At 47.8% G+C, this 15,517-nt stretch overlaps 1 protein-coding gene and 1 pseudogene across 4 annotated transcripts in view; one reads left to right on the top strand and one right to left on the bottom strand.

Moving 5' to 3' along the window:
• The window catches only part of PLA2G6 (phospholipase A2 group VI), a 61,968-nt gene that overhangs the window by 15,569 nt on the left and 30,882 nt on the right, over positions 1-15,517 (top strand). For all 4 annotated transcript variants that reach the window (XM_055395435.2, XM_055395436.2, XM_055395434.2 and 1 more), the window contains one exon: positions 14,494-14,709. In XM_055395435.2, the coding sequence (XP_055251410.2) occupies positions 14,494-14,709 (216 nt within the window). The remainder of the gene's footprint in view (positions 1-14,493; positions 14,710-15,517) is intronic.
• LOC148777734 (Y-box-binding protein 1 pseudogene) lies at positions 9,316-10,830 on the bottom strand (annotated as a pseudogene).

Below are 15,517 nucleotides of genomic sequence, written 5' to 3'. Positions count from 1 at the left end.
CCTCGCCCACCCCCACTTTGCTCCCTTGACTCCTCCCAGGTCTCAGCCTGGAGGTCCCCTGACTCACAGCAGCTTCTTCCAGTCGACATCTGAGGGGTCTGTGATGGGTGTAGTGGCCGCTCTTAGAAAGGAGGGAGGGACTTCCTGGCCTGGATAACTTCAGGCCCATCAGGATCCTGGCAGCAGAGACTGGGGCTGGACGACTGTTTTCCTGCCCTGAGGCTTGACCCACGTGGATGGAGGGAGGCAGGAAGGATGAGAACGTGGAGAAGGCCACATCAGGAAAGGTCCAGGGATCACAGGTAGTCCTGGGTCGTTAAGGCATGACTGTCCTTGTAGGTGCTGGTTGGCCGAGGTTTGTTGCGGGGAGCCTGGAAGGGGTGGATGCCTGTACTTATCAGGGCATGCTGGGCCCCCTCCGTGGGCTAGAGGAAAGGGTAGGAAGCCAGGACAGGGCTGAGGGAACCGAGCAGATGCAGAGCCAGTTGAGAAAAGGGGAGAGGAGAGGCCAAGGACCCAGAAGGCAAGGAACTTGGGGGAGCTTGGCAGACTCGCATTGAGTTGGGCTGATGCTGATGGCCCTTCTTCATTGGTTTCACTTGGCAGGTTGTCTTGTGATCCAGGGAGTGAGCTGGGAGGCGGGAAGTGGAGGTTAGAGGGTGGAATGCTGGAGCTGGGTTCCCAAAGAGCTGCGGAAATGGTGATGCCAAGGCCTGGGAGTGACTAGGAGTGAGGGCTGTGGCGAGGGCGTGCTGTGCCTGACCCTAAGCTTCTCACTGGGGGGTCGTCATCGTGGCGGTGGAGGGTTGCACCCCACTGCTCCGAACACCCTGCACTTTGTGGAGAGCAGGCTTGGGGTACTGGACTTCCTCTTCAAGGGGTCAAGGTTCTGTCTTTAAGTTTCCTCCTTTCCTTGCTGGAGGGCTTTGAATGATGGCCAGAGTACTTAAATGTGTGGGATGGGGCTGTCCAGGCCCTGCTTCCAGGTGGAAGTGCTCCTATTCTATAGCTGCAGAGCTCCGGGATGGGGGAGGGGGTTGGGGTCTTCTGAATCCTCAGGTTTCTTTTCCAAAGGCCTGGGAGTCCTACAGCATCGCTATGGATGGAGAGCTGGATGCTGGCTGGTATAGATGCAACTCTGACAGAATTGCGTTATGTTAGTGTGTGTGAGTCACTGGTCTGACTCTCAGCTCCCTTCATCTTCACGACCGTCCCCCAAGGCAGGGCTGTCACTGACCCCTCCTTCCAGAGGAGGAAACACAGCTCGGAGAATTTAAGTAACTTGCTGAAGTCACAAAGCCGCTGGATAGCAGAGCCGAACTTCAGACCCAGTCATTCTATCTTGAGGACCCACCTCTTCCTTTTCATCCAGGCGGGCCCCTTTGCAGTGGGATGAGCTGCGGGGGGCAGTGTCCAGCTCCCCCCGGGCCCATCCTGGGCCCCCGGCCTGGCATATGGGCCAGGCGTCTGGCTCTTCTGGGATGAGCCCCGCGGCGGTCACCTGTACCACCGCTGTGTACATTGTGATAACGTCCCTACTTCTCCTCCTGGTATGAGTTAATCATTTGCTGCTGACATTGACTTGTGACATATGGTCCTTGATGAGCCCCACCAGCCTCCCACTGGTATCTCAACAGAAGCAGGGCTGCATTTCCCTGGAATCCTGGGAGGAATGATCAAAGCACATGTGACATGTGACCTTCTCTTCTCAAAAGGGGACTGATTTTTTTTTTTTCTTTCTAATTATTTGGCCGCACCGTGTCTTAGTTGCAGCATGTGAACGCTTGATTGCTACATGTAGGATCTAGTTCCCTGACCAGTGATTGAACCCAGAATCCCTGCACTGGGAGCATGACGTCTTAGCCACTGGACCACCAGGGAAGGGGGTTGACTTCCCCCTAGGGGTTGGCTCCTAGGGGGTTGACTTTTGAGGCCCTCTGTGCTGGGACTTTGCCTGGACACACACCCTGGGGTTTACCCATTCACTGTTTATCCAGCCCGTAGCCTGTCTCCACCAAGGGCAGGTCTGTGCCCTCTAGGAGCTCAGGCAGTGGCCAGAAAAGGTGGGTTAGGACCCGCATTCAGTGGACTGAGTGTCCTAAGAGGCTCATGTGAGACTCACGTTCCCTGCACAGACCTCTCCTCTCTATACTTTCTCTTTGCCCTGGCGCTCTCCCCATACTCCTTGGCCTGCGACTCTCGGGCACCTGCTCTGTGAGCCTGTGCTTACCCTTCTCTTCTCCCTCACCACTGCCTGAATTTCTGTCCGCCCCTCTTGTTTTAGATTGCCCATCTGTCTCCCCCACCAGCCCACAGAGCTCCCGGGACTGGGTCTGAGTCATTTCTGTTAACCCCCAGCTACTATCCAGTACTTGGCAGGCGTTTGAACCCTGGGACTCTGTCCTTGGTGGTCCGCTGAACTACAACCATCCGTCTGTGAAACTTTGCTGTCTGTCTCTGAATGAAGGTTACAAGAAGAACAACATTTAACACTGTTACCATCTCAGAGGAGGTGATGCAAAGTGTGCGCGGCTTCAGTGTCCCTACCGTCTACCTTTCCCTGGTTTCTGACTATATGCCTTGAAGAAAGAAATGGCAACTCCAGTGTTCTTGCCTGGAGAATCCCATGGCGAGAGGAGCCGGGCAGGCTACTGTCCATGGCGTCGCAAGGAGTCGAACACGACTGAACAACTACACGGCATTAAACTTTGGTTGAATGGCTGGACCAACCCATGACCACTGAAGGTCAAAGTGTCCATGACAGGAGATGGGAAAGGCTTCTCTGGGGTGGCTGGGTTAGAGATGGCCCGTGAGGGTGAGGAAGATTTCAACAGGAGAAGGCCTGAGAGTGCCTCAGAGCAAAGTCACTGAGGGCGGGAGGAGGGAGAGTTAGAAAGCCTCTAACCCAAAGGTTCTTGGTCAGTTTTCAGTCCAGGACCCCCTTGAGAGTCTCAGGGTTCCCTGTCCCTGCGCGAAATGCATATACATGCATTTGCCTACCATTTCCTGAACCACAGGCCCCCTGGATAAGGGGCCCCTTTATCCACAGGCCCCTTCCACCAAAGCAGAGGCTTCCCCATGCTGATGCCAGGGAGCTTAAGTCTGCAGCCTCGTTCTAGAAGAGAGAAAACACACTGCCCCATGGGTCTGCTAGATCCTCCCCTTTTCTCCAGATCTTTCTTTCAGCTCCTTGTTCTAACCTGGACCTGACTCCACCCGAGGGCACTGCTTCTCTGCAGACCTCCCAAGAGTTTTCCCTCCCAGGTTCCCTCCCACTGGGCCTGGAGGTGGGGTCGCGTCCTCTTCGCCCCTCAGCCGTGAAGCGCACCGCATCCTAGGCTAACACCCACTCTCCCCCCTGGCGGCAGGCATCTCCCCCAGATCCTCGAAGACGTGAGCCCATGGCTCGGACCCGCCTCGCGCCATCACTGCTCCTGGCTTGACTGTTGGTTACTGTTTCATTCACAGGGTGCCTCGCCTAGCACCCAAGGCTCTTGGTGCCTGACCACACAGCCGATGCCTGAGCCCAGTCATCACCAGTAACAGCAGCTCTTCCACAGATACAAACACCAAGCATCCCACTTTGCGACCTCTGCCTCCTGACTAAACCGCTCCTTCCCTCTGGTACTCCGAATGCCTGGTGTCCCGCTGCAGATGAGGCAATGACCCTGCCGCCTTTTTACCGTCCCCACGCCTATTGTGAATTTCACTCCTTCAGTTCAGTTCAGTTCAGTCGCTCAGTCGTGTCCGACTCTTTGCAACCCCATGGACTGCAGCATGCCAGGCCTCCCTGTCCTATCGCCAACTCCTGGAGTTTACTCAGACTCATGTCCATTGAGTCAGTGATGCCATCCAACCTGTCATTCTCTGTCATGCCATCCTCTGCCGTCCCCTTCTCCTCCTGCCCTCAATCTTTTCCAGCATCAGGATCTTTTCAGTGAGTCAGTTCTTCACATCAAGTGGCCAAAGTATTGGAGCTTCAGCTTCAACATCAGTCCTTCCAATGAACACTCAGGACTGATCTCCTTTAGGATGGACTGGTTGGATCTCCTTGCAGTCCAAGGGACTCTCAAGAGTCTTCTCCAACACCACAGCTCAAAAGCATCAATTCTTTGGCATTCAGCTTTCTTTGTAGTCCAACTCTCACATCCATACATGACTACTGGAAAAACCATAGCTTTGAGTAGATGGACCTTTGTTGGCAAAGTAATGTCTCAACTGTTTAATATGCTGTCTAGGTTGGTCATAACTTTTCTTCCAAGGAGTAAGCATCTTTTAATTTCATGGCTGAAGTCACCATCTGCAGTGATTTTGGAGCCCCAAAAAACAAAGTCTGTCACTGTTTCCCCTTCTGTTTGCCATGAAATAATGGGACCGGATGCCATGATCTTAGTTTTCTGAATGTTGAATTTTAAGCCAGCTTTTTCACTCTCCTCTTTCACTTTCATCAAGAGGCTCTTTAGTTCTTCTTTGCTTTCTGCTATAAGGTTCGTGTCATCTGCATATCTGAGGTTATTGATATTTCTCCTGGAAATCTTGATTCCAGTTTGTGCTTCATCCAGCCCAGCGTTTCTCATGACGTACTCTGAATATAAGTTAAATAAGCACGGTGACAATATAAACTTTGACGTACTCCTTTCCCAATTTGGAACCAGTCTGTTGTTCCATGTCTAGTTCTAACTGTTGCTTCCTGACCTGTATACAGATTTCTCAAGAGGCAGGTCAGGTGGTCTGGTATTCCCATCTCTTTCAGAATTTTCCACCATTTATTGTGGAAAGGCTTTGGTATAGTCAATAAAGTAGAAATAGATATTTTTCCGGAACTCTCTTGCTTTTTTGATAATCCAATGGATGTTGGCAATTTGATCTCTGGTTCCTCTGCCTTTTCTAAAACCAGCTTGAACATCTGGAAGTTCACGGTTCACATACTGTTGAAGCCTGGCTTGGAGATTTTTGAGCATTACTTTACTATGAGATGAGTGCAACTGTGTGGTAGTTTGAGCATTCTTTGGCATTGCGTTTCTTTGGGATTGGAATGAAACTGACCTTTTCCAGCCCTGTGGCCGCTGCTGAGTTTTCCAAATTTCACTCCTTACCTATTGTAAACTCCACAGCACATCACTGTCTTCACACACTTGCATACACTCTGCTTTCCTGTCGTCCTCTCTGTTCATCACGTTTTACTTGGCAAAACCCCAACACAAGTTAATTCCAGTTCTCCACCGTGGCTGAGGAACACCCCTCCACACTGACCACTCACTTTCAGATCTCAGGGTGGATGCAAGCCTGTGCGTTTGGCAAGCCTACATGTAGGAACTTTCCTAGTGGCCCAGTGGTTAAGCATCTGCCTTGCAATGTAGAGGACACCGGTTCCATCCCCGGTCGGGATGCCGTGAGATAACTAAGCCTCCAAATGAATAAAGAAACTCCCTGGTTCTCTTGGAAGGCGCGTCTGGTCCTCCCTCCTCCACCTCCCTCCCCACCTCCAGTCCCTCCCCTCCATGCTCACTCTCCGCTGATGACCTGGCTTCCGTCTCACTGAGAAAGCAGAAACCAGAGGATGAGAAGTGCCCCTCCACCCCGTCGGCCCCAACCTGTGCCCACCTCCAGGCGCTTCCCTGTCGTGACTGGGACACACCAGCCGTGCGTCTGATCCAGGCCCTGCCCGCCTCCAGGTCATCATCCCCTCTCCGCGTCAGGACATCAGTTCAGCAGTTCTTTCCTCTCTCTCCCACGTAATTCCCCCCTCTTCACTAGATATTTCCTACTGCTGTACAAATAAGCTTTAAAAAAAAATCTCCTTAGCTCCACTTTCCCCCTCAGGCACGGCCCGCATTCAGGCAGTTTTCCTCTGTTTGACATATTTCACCATCATTTCCTCTCCTCCTGTTTGTTCTCTTTGTTTTTTTATGTTCTGGTTTTTTTTTTTTTTTAAGACTAGTTGATTTACAGTTTTAGGTTTATGACATAGTGGTTCAATATATTTATAGACTATAATCCATTTAAAGTTATTACAAAACAGTGACTTTATTTCCCTGTGCTGTATAATTTATCCTTGTTGCCATCTATTTGATTATGTTTTTAATATTTATTTATTTGGCCACACTGGGTCTTAGTTGTGGCACGGGGGCTTAGTTGCCCGTGGCATGTGGGATCTTAGGTCCCCGACCAGGGATGCAACCTGTGTCCACTGCATTGCAAGACAGATTCTTAGCCACTGGAGCACTGTGGCAGTCCCTGCACGTAGTTGTTTGTACCCCTTAGTCCCCTTCCCCTATTTTGCCCCTCTTCTCTTCATGCTCCCCAGTAGTAACCGATAGTTTGTTCTCTGCGTCTGTAAATCTGTTTCTGTTTTGATACATACATTCATTTGTTTTATTCTTTAGATTCCATAGATAAGTGATAACATCTTATATTTGTCTGTCTTATTTATTTCACTAAGCATTATACTGTATAGGTCCACCCTGTTGCAAACGGCAGAATGTCATTCTTTTTTATGACTGAGTAGTATTCCATTGTTCATCTGTCAATGCACGTGTAGGTTTCTTCCGTAACTTGGCAATTGTAAATAATGCTGCCATGAGCGTTGGTGCACAGGTGTCTTTTTGAATTAGTGCTCTTATTTTCTTTGGATATATACCCAGGAGTGATGGTTACTGAGGTATTTGTGACAAATCACACCACCCTTATCAAGAAGGAGAACATTGCAGCACCCCGGAAGCACCCGCCCTGCAAGGTAATTCATTAATCTAACTTTTATCATTGCTTTTGTGTCTGGCTTCTTTGACCAGCATTTGTCTGGAGGTTTGCACTTTGCACATTGCTGTGTCAGTCATTTTCAGTGCGGTAGAATTCCATTGTATAACTACAGCCTAACTTTATGTATTTGTTGGTGTTATCAGATATTTTGGTTGTCTCTGGTTTTGGTGCATACATGCCTGTGTTTCTGTTGGGCATCTATCCAGGAGTGGAATTGCTGGGTTGACAGTACATATTCTCAATGTCCATGAATAATGCCCATCTCATATCCTACCAGCAGCAATTGAGATTTCCTGTTACGTCACATCCTCTGATCTGTTGGGTCTGTAGTAGTATGTAATTATGGTTTTAATTTGCCTTTTCTTGATGACATATGCAGTTGAGCCCCTTTGATATGTTGATTGACCATTTGGCAGTCCTCTTCGGGCAACTACCTGCTCAGTTGTCTTGAACATTTAAAACATAAAGTTCTTTTCCTTGCGGCGTTTTGGCAGGGGTATTTTGCATGTCTGTATTTCAAGATTGTGTGGATTCTTTGCCACTTGTGTGGATTAAGTGGTAAAGAATCTGCCTACCAATACAGGAGATGTGAGTTCCATCCTTGGGTTGGGAAGATTCCCTGAAGAAGGAAATGGCGACCCACTCCAGTATTCTTGTCTGGGAAATCCTATGGACAGACTCTTATGGGGTCATAAGAGTTGTGTGTGTCTTAGCAACTGAGCAAGAGGATGAGCATTATTCCAGACACACACCCTAGAAAAATTACTAGAGCTGATCTATGAATTTAGTAAAGTTGCAGGATTCAAAAGTAACACCCAGATACACACCTTTGTTGGTTCCATGTGTTGTTCTGTTGCATTGTGAATGTTCCTTTTTATTCCCAGCTTTCTGAGAGCTTTCATTTTAATCATACAGCCTGTAATGTTATGAATCTGACTTTTTTCACTTAGCATAGTGCTTTTGCAATTCATGATTGAATGTTTTCTTCTTATTATTCCATTTTACCCACCTTTATTAGCTTGGAAATCTATACTCTATTACTATCTTTTAATGATACCTTTTGGGAGGTAGTTCTCCATGGGCCTTTTGTGTTTCTGTACATCTTACAAGCAGAGACTCTGACTGCCTTTGTTCCACACTACCTTTACAAGGATGTTTGTCTTGTGAACAGCCATGGAAGATAGAGGTAGGGTCTTTTTCTAGAGCAAAGTATAGGTTTGCTTACTCTTTGTGTAATCAAGATAATGTTTTCCTCCAGAGCAAAGCTTAGACAGATGTTCTCATTGATGATTTTTAACAGATTCAAGTTCCCTGCACTCAGGGTTTCTCTCTTCTAAGGCAACATGAGCAGGTGTCACCTGACCCTCTTCATGTCACCCTCTGGGAAATGGATCCCAGAGAACTGGCACAAACGCTGATCCTCTGGCACAAATGCTATTGCTGTGAGTAATAAGTTGCCCTTTGTCTTTGATCCAGGAATCTTGTGTCTTCTGCCAGCATCCATGAAACTGTGTCAGACTCACTTGTTAGTTTGCAACTAGGGTAAAATCTGAAACCCTTCATAGTTCTTGATAGAACCCTAGAGATTGTAACATACATCCTTGGCCTTCAGTTCAGTTGCTCAGTCCTGTCTGACTCTTGGCGACCCCACGGACTGCAGCATGCCAGGCCTCCCTGTCCATCACCAACTCCCAGAGTTTACTCAAACTCATGTCCATTGAGTTGGTGATGCCATCCAGCCATCTCATTCTCTGTCATGCCCTTCTCCTCTCACCTTCAACCTTTCCCAGTATCAGAGTCTTTTCCAGTGAGTCAGCTCTTCGCATCAGGTGGCCAAAGTATTGGAGCTTCAGCTTCAGCATCAGTCCTTCCAATGAACATTCAGGACTGATTTCCTTTAGGATGGACTGGTTGGATCTCCTTGCAGTCCAAGGGACTCTCAAGAGTCTTCTCCAACACCACAGTTCAAAAGCATCAATTCTCCAGCGCTCAGCTTTCTTTATAGTCCAACTCTCATATCCATACATGACTACTGGAAAAACCATAGCCTTGACTAGATGGACCTTTGTTAGCAAAGTAATGTCTTTGCTTTTTTTTTTTTTTTTAATTTTTTTTTTTACAATTATTTAAGACCTTTATTAACAGGTGCTTGCAGTTTGTTGACTTCTTTTTTTGAAAAAATCAAGCTGTACGAGTTGACTCACTGGAAAAGACTGATGCTGGGAAAGGTTGGGGGCGGGAGGAGAAGGGGACGACTGAGAATGAGATGGCTGGATGGCATCACCGACTCTGTGGACATGAGTTTGAGTGAGCTCCGGGAGTTGGTGATGGACAGGGAGGCCTAGCGTGCTGTGATTCATGGGGTCGCAGAGAGTCGGACACGACTGAGCGACTGAACTGAACTGAACTGAAACTTTTATTACAAATTAAAAATGAGGTTCTTAAAAAAATCTCAGATATGAAAAAATCTTGACCAGATATGAAACAATTTAACAACCTTTAAAGGTGTATTGAGAAAAAAACAGGCTTCTTTTTTTTTTTAAAAAAAAACACGTTTGTCATTACCAAAAAGAGACGTCTTTAGGTAAAAATAATAAAAACCCCATGCTGCATAGATAATGGAGATAGTTCTAGTTATCTGGTCAACAGGCAAAAAGCAAGCACTTAAGGTCTTCAGCTCCAATCTTTTGTTCATTTCTTATTGCTGGAATTTCATATTCATTTCTTCTTGTTGGATGACTAAACCGGATGATGGTAGAGATGGTAAGCCAGCATTTACTCAACCCTGCCCTGCTCAGCCTCCGGAGCAGACGAATTCTCAGCTGGTTGATCGGCTGCTTTTGTCTCTTTGCCATCTTGTGGTTTAGGGTTTTCTGGGCGTCTGCGTCGGTAATTGAAGTTGCCGCGGTACCGACGTTGAGGTGGCTGCTGACCTTGGGTCTCATCTCCTTGATTTTCCTTATCTTCTTCATTGCTGTCCTCTCTGGGCTGTCTTTGGCAAGGAGGGCCCCTGTGGAATCGTGGTCTATAACCCCGATACATATTCTGTCTCACTGGTCTAGCCTGTTCTCCTGCACCCTGGTTGTCAGCACCCTCCATCACTTCTCCCTGCACAGGAGGGTTGGAGTGCTGTGGTCGACGCCCATAGGGCCTCCGCATGTAGTAAGGTGGGAACCTCCGCCTGCGGTAGGGCCGGCACTGTAGGGCCGGGCCTTCGGGAGCTCTCTGCGATCCCTCCTTCCTTTCCCCCCTCTCACTATTCTGGTAATTCTGCTGGTATTGCGTGGAGGAACCGTGCCATGTGGATAGCGTCTATAATGGTTATGGTCTGCTCCGTATTTACTGCCTTGCACTGGAGCTCCACCAGGGCCGGTAACATTTGCTGCCGCCGCACCTTTTTCTCCTTCAACACCATCAAACTCCACAGTCTCCCCATCTCCGACACTGCGAAGGTACTTCCTGGGGTTATTCTTTATGGCAGTCTGGTGTACAAATACATCTTCCTTGGTGTCATTCCTGTTGATGAAACCATATCCGTTTCTTACATTGAACCATTTTACTGTTCCCAAAACCTTCATTGCTGAGCTTTTTGTCCCTGCCGGCAGGCGCCGCCGATGTGAGGCTTCCGGGCCGCCGCTCCCTGCGCCGCTGGCTGCCCGTCGGGCCGGGCTTGGTGTCGGCAGCGCTGAGGGTGGGGGCGGCGCGGGGGGCGGCGGGCGGCTGCTGGGTCTCGGCCTCGCTGCTCCTAGTTGCGGTGATGGTGACTGGGGCCGGCTGCGGCAGCTGCGGCTCCTCCCGGGGTGTGATGCTACCTAGGCCGGCGGCAGCGGTGGGGCTGCTCAGGGCTCTCTGAGGTCCGCTCTCGGCTCCCGCTACCGATCGAACTCTGTCTTTGCTTTTTAATATGCTGTCTAGGTTGGTCAAAACTTTTCTTACAAGGAGTGAGCGTCTTTTTATTTCATGGCTGCAGTCATCATCTGCAGTGATTTTGGCGCCCCCCAAAATAAATTCTGCCACTGTTTCCACTGTTTCTCCATCTATTTGCCGTGAAGTGATGGGACCGGATGCCATGATTTCACTCTCCTCTTTCACTTTCTTCAAGAGGCTCTTTAGTTCTTCTTCACTTTCTGCCATAAGGGTGGTGTCATCTGCATATCTGAGGTTACTGATATTTCTCCCAGCAGTCTTGATTCCAGCTTGTGCTTCATCCAGCCCAGGATTTCTCATGATGTATTCTGCATATAAGTTAAATAAGCAGGGTGACAGTATACAGCCTTGATGTACTCCTTTTCCTATTTGGCAGTCTGTTGTTCCTTGTCTAGTTCTAACTATTACTTCCTGACCTGCATACAGATTTCTCAAGAGGCAGGTCAGGTGGTCTGGTATTCCCATCTCTTTCAGAATTTTCCGCAGTTTATTGTGATCCACACAGTCAAAGGCTTTGGCATAGTCTATAAAGCAGAAATAGATGTTTTTTTGGAACTCTTGCTTTTTCGATGATCCTTGACCTTCAGTTCAGTTCAGTTCAGTCGCTCAGTCGTGTCCGACTCTTTGCGACCCCATGAATCACAGCAGGCCAGGCCTCCCTGTCCATCACCAACTCCCGGCGTTCACTCAAACTCATGTCCATCGAGTCAGTGATGCCATCCAGCCATCTCATTCTCTGTCGTCCCCTTCTCCTCCCGCCTCCAATCCCTCCCAGCATGTCTTTTCCAGTGGCATGAGGTGGCCAAAGTATTGGAGTTTCAGCTTTAGCATCAGTCCTTCCAATGAACACCCAGGATTGATCTCCTTTAGGATGGACTGGTTGGATCTCCTTGCAGTCCAAGGGACTCTCAAGAGTCTTCTCCAACACCACAGTTCAAAAGCATCAGTTCTTCGGTGATCAGCTTTCTTCACAGTCCAACTCACATCCATACATGACCACTGGAAAAACCATAGCCTTGACTAGATGGACCTTTGTTGGCAAAGTGATGTCTCTGCTTTTTAATATACTATCTAGGTTGGTCATAACTTTCCTTCCTTGATCTTACAGAACTATAATTGGTACTTTGACATCTTCCAGAACAATAAAGGGGTCTTAGAACCCTTTAACTCCATTTATCCCCATCAAGACTTCTATGCCATCTGTTGTTTTTATAGTATTTTTAATTTAAATCCAATAAGACATTATACTTTCAGTATTTATTTAGATTTACTCCCATATTTACCATTTTTGTGGTGCTTAATTTTTTTTTCCTGCTTCTTTGACCACCCACCTAGGGTCAAGATCCTTCTACCTGAAGAGAATCCATTTATATTTTTTTTGTTTGGGTCCACTAATAAAACAATCAACCTGTTTCCTTTTTATACTTTGTTTGGTGAAATATTTTAATTTCAAATTCATACTTGAAATTTTTTTGTGGGTGTAGAATTCTTAATGCCATTTATTTTCTTTTAATTCTATAAGGATGTCATCTCATTATCTCTGTCCATTGTTGAGCTTCATTGTTGAGTCTGATGCTTGCCTTCTGAAGACAACTTTTTTCCTCTTTCCTTTTTTTTAGTGTTTTCTCCTTGCGTTTTGTTTTTAGCAGCTGTAACATGGCGCGTGTGTCAATTATTGCCACATTACAATATGTTGACCAGTGTATGTTACTCTCTGTTATTGCAATGCAACAGACTCCTCTAAAACTTAGTGGCTTCAAACAGTGTGTTACTTAGCCCACAGACCTGTGAGCTGAGCACACCTTAGTGGGAAAGGCTCAGTTTGATTCTATTGGGTTGGCCAAAAAGTGCGTTTGAACCCAAGTGAACTTTTTGGCCAACTCAATACATGGTATTATCTAGGGTGACTTGACTGCATGATCCAGTTCTAACATGACTGACAACTGGCAAGTTGGTGCTGGCTGTTGACTGGGAGTTCATTCAGGGTTAAGGTTTCAGGGCCAAGAGTCATCCCCATAGGTGCTTCAGCTTCCCTGCAGTGTGATGGTTTAGTCCCAAGAAAAAAGAGATAGAGGCTTCCAGTCTCTTAAAGCCTTGTTCTAGAAACTAGGATAGCATAACTTCCACCATACTGTCTTTGTAAAGCAGTTACAAAGCCAAATTAAAGGATAAAAAGTGAAAGAAAGTTGCTCAGTTGTGTGTGATTTTTGTAGTCCCATGAACTATAGCCCACCAGGCTCCTCTGTCCATGGAATTCTCCAGGCAAGAATACTGGAGTGGGTAGCCATTCCCTTCTCCAGGGGATCTTCCTGACCCAGGGATCAAAACTGGGTCTCCTGCATTGCAGGCAGATCCTTTACCATCTGAACCATCAGGGAAGATGAAAGAATAAAGACATGTAAATTACCACTGCTCAGTGGCTCAGTGGGAGGAGTATAAGGGTGGATTTGGTGAGGGGGGTAGATTAGTAATTTAGGATATAGGATATTTTATATTCTATATATATAGGATATTTTAAATTGATTTAATAATGCTTTCCATCAGTTTTGGAAAGTTCATAGTCATTAACTCTTCAAGTATGGTTTCTGTACAGTTCTCTTTCTTTTTTAAAAAATCGATTAACTAATTTGGGTTTTGGTTGCACTGGGTCTCGTTGCTGTGTGCAGGCTTTCTCTCATGGCAGAGGGTGGGTGCTACTCTCTAGTTGTGGTGAGTGGGCTTCTCATTGTGGTGGCTTCTCTTGCTGTTAGGCACAGGTTCTAGGTGCATGGGCTCCGATATTTGCAGCACAAAGGCTCAGTAGGTGCAACTCATGGGCTCTAGAGCACGGGTTCAGTAATTGTGGCACATAGGCTTAGTTGCTCCGTGGCACGTAGAGTCTTCTCAGACCAGGGACTGAACCCATGTCCCCTCCATTAAAGGCAGATTCTTATCCACTGTACCACCAGAAAGGTCTTATATGATTCTTTTTCTATACCATTTTTGTGGCTCCAACTACATGCGTGCTAGATCTTTTCATTATATATTCTATGTGCTTAGTCACTCAGTCGTGTCCGACTCTTTGTGACCCCACAGACTGTAGCCTGCCAGGCTCCTCTGGGCATGGGGATTCTATGTCTTTTATCTGTTTTCCTGTATTTTCCAAGATTTTATCTCTCCATGCTTTATTCTGTTTACTCTCTTCTGACCTTTCTTCCTTTTCACTAATTTTCTATTCAGCGTTGTCCAGTCTGCTATTCTGCCTAGCCATTGAGCTCTTAATTTTGGCTATTGTATTTGTCAGTTCTTCAATTTCCACTTGGTTGGTTCTTGTTTTTAATAGTTTAAGGTGATTCGCCAAAATCGTCAATTTTGTCCTCTTAAATATTATCACAGTTATTTTAAAGTCTGTGTCAGATAGCCTCAGTGTTTGCAGCCCCACCCCACCCCTACTTATAGATCTGTTTCTGTTGCATATTGTTTCTGTTGGTTTTCTTTCATATTTTCTTATCTCCTCATGTGCCTGGTGAGTGTTGATTACATGCTGGGCCATGGATATGCAGCACTGCTTGTGGAAATATATGTGATGTTATTTTTTTAAAGAAGAAAGAAAAGACAGGAAATCTTTTCAGATAAAAAGGAAGCACCACCTCCATGTAAGGGTGTGTGTGGAGGAAGGAGAGTCCAGCTGGAGCAGGTCAGTCGACACCTGGAAGCAGGCAGGGACGTGTTTGAGGGGACGCAAGTCTTCAGATTCCATCAAGGGCATGGGCTGAGGGCCTCTCCTGGCTCATTTTCATGTCTTCCTCCTCTGCCCTGGCTCCTCAGACTCTTCCAGCTGGAGATAGAGGCCGACGCCCTGGTGACCTTCCAGCAGTACTCTTCCCAGTTGCCACCCTTCTACGAGAGCTCCACCCACGTCCTGCAAGCTGAGGTCCTGCAGCAGCTGACTGACCTCATCCGCAACCACCCCAGCTGGTCGGTGGCCCACCTGGCAGTGGAGTTGGGCATCCGAGAGTGCTTCCATCACAGCCGCATCATCAGGTGGGCGGGGGACCTGACCCGGTGGGGCAGGAGGGCAGGACTCTGGAGACGCTGGGAGTGGCGATGGGGAGTTCTCAGGCCTGCCTCAGTTCCCCTCCATAGCATCAGAGGTGGCGCAGAACGTTTGACTTAAAAAGGGGGCAGCGCTGCCTCTAGGTTGGAGTGGAGGAGTGCTGACTGAAGTCAGAGCACTGTAACGTTTCTGGAGTGGCTCCCAGGTGCCAGGGCCCTGGTCACTGTTTTCGACACATCATGACCTTGAATCCTCTGGACATGCCCCCGAGGTAGTGTCACTCCAGTGAGAGGTTGTGTGTCTTGTAAGGTCACTCAGCTGACGAGGCTCTAGTTCCTTGGTGTCTCCTTCCAAAGGCCTGGTTGCCCTTCTAAAGCTGCCACACTTTCATTCATACGTCCATTCAGCCAACACATGTGTCGGTGGATAGCTCTGGTGAGGGCCCCGTGCCGGCCAGAGGACTCCATGGCCAGAGGACTCCAGCTCGCCATCCTGCCCTGAGGTGGCCATGCCTCCAGTTTTCCGCCTCAGACAGCTTGCTCCTGCTCCCAGCCCCAAAGCTCAAAACCCTTCACTGTCCTTTACAGCTTCACCAGCCTGTTCCTGGACTTCATGGTGTTTCATCTCACAATAGTTCTAGGGTTCCTAGGGCAGGCCTGGCAGGTTTTTTTTTTATAGCTTTGTAGATAAGGTTATTGAAGCCTAGAGAAAGCTTAAGTGAATCGCCCAAGGTTGGTGAGATTTCTGCCTTCTGCGATTCTTTCTACGCCACCCCTCTGCTCACTTCAGGCTGAG

The sequence above is a fragment of the Moschus berezovskii genome, chromosome 6 (genome assembly GCF_049115385.1).
Source record: "Moschus berezovskii isolate FMDL1 chromosome 6, NW_MosBer_1.0, whole genome shotgun sequence".
NCBI classification, from domain to species: Eukaryota; Metazoa; Chordata; class Mammalia; order Artiodactyla; family Moschidae; genus Moschus; species Moschus berezovskii.
Note: the sequence above shows the minus strand (reverse complement) of the source record. Positions and strands in the feature narration are given on the sequence as shown.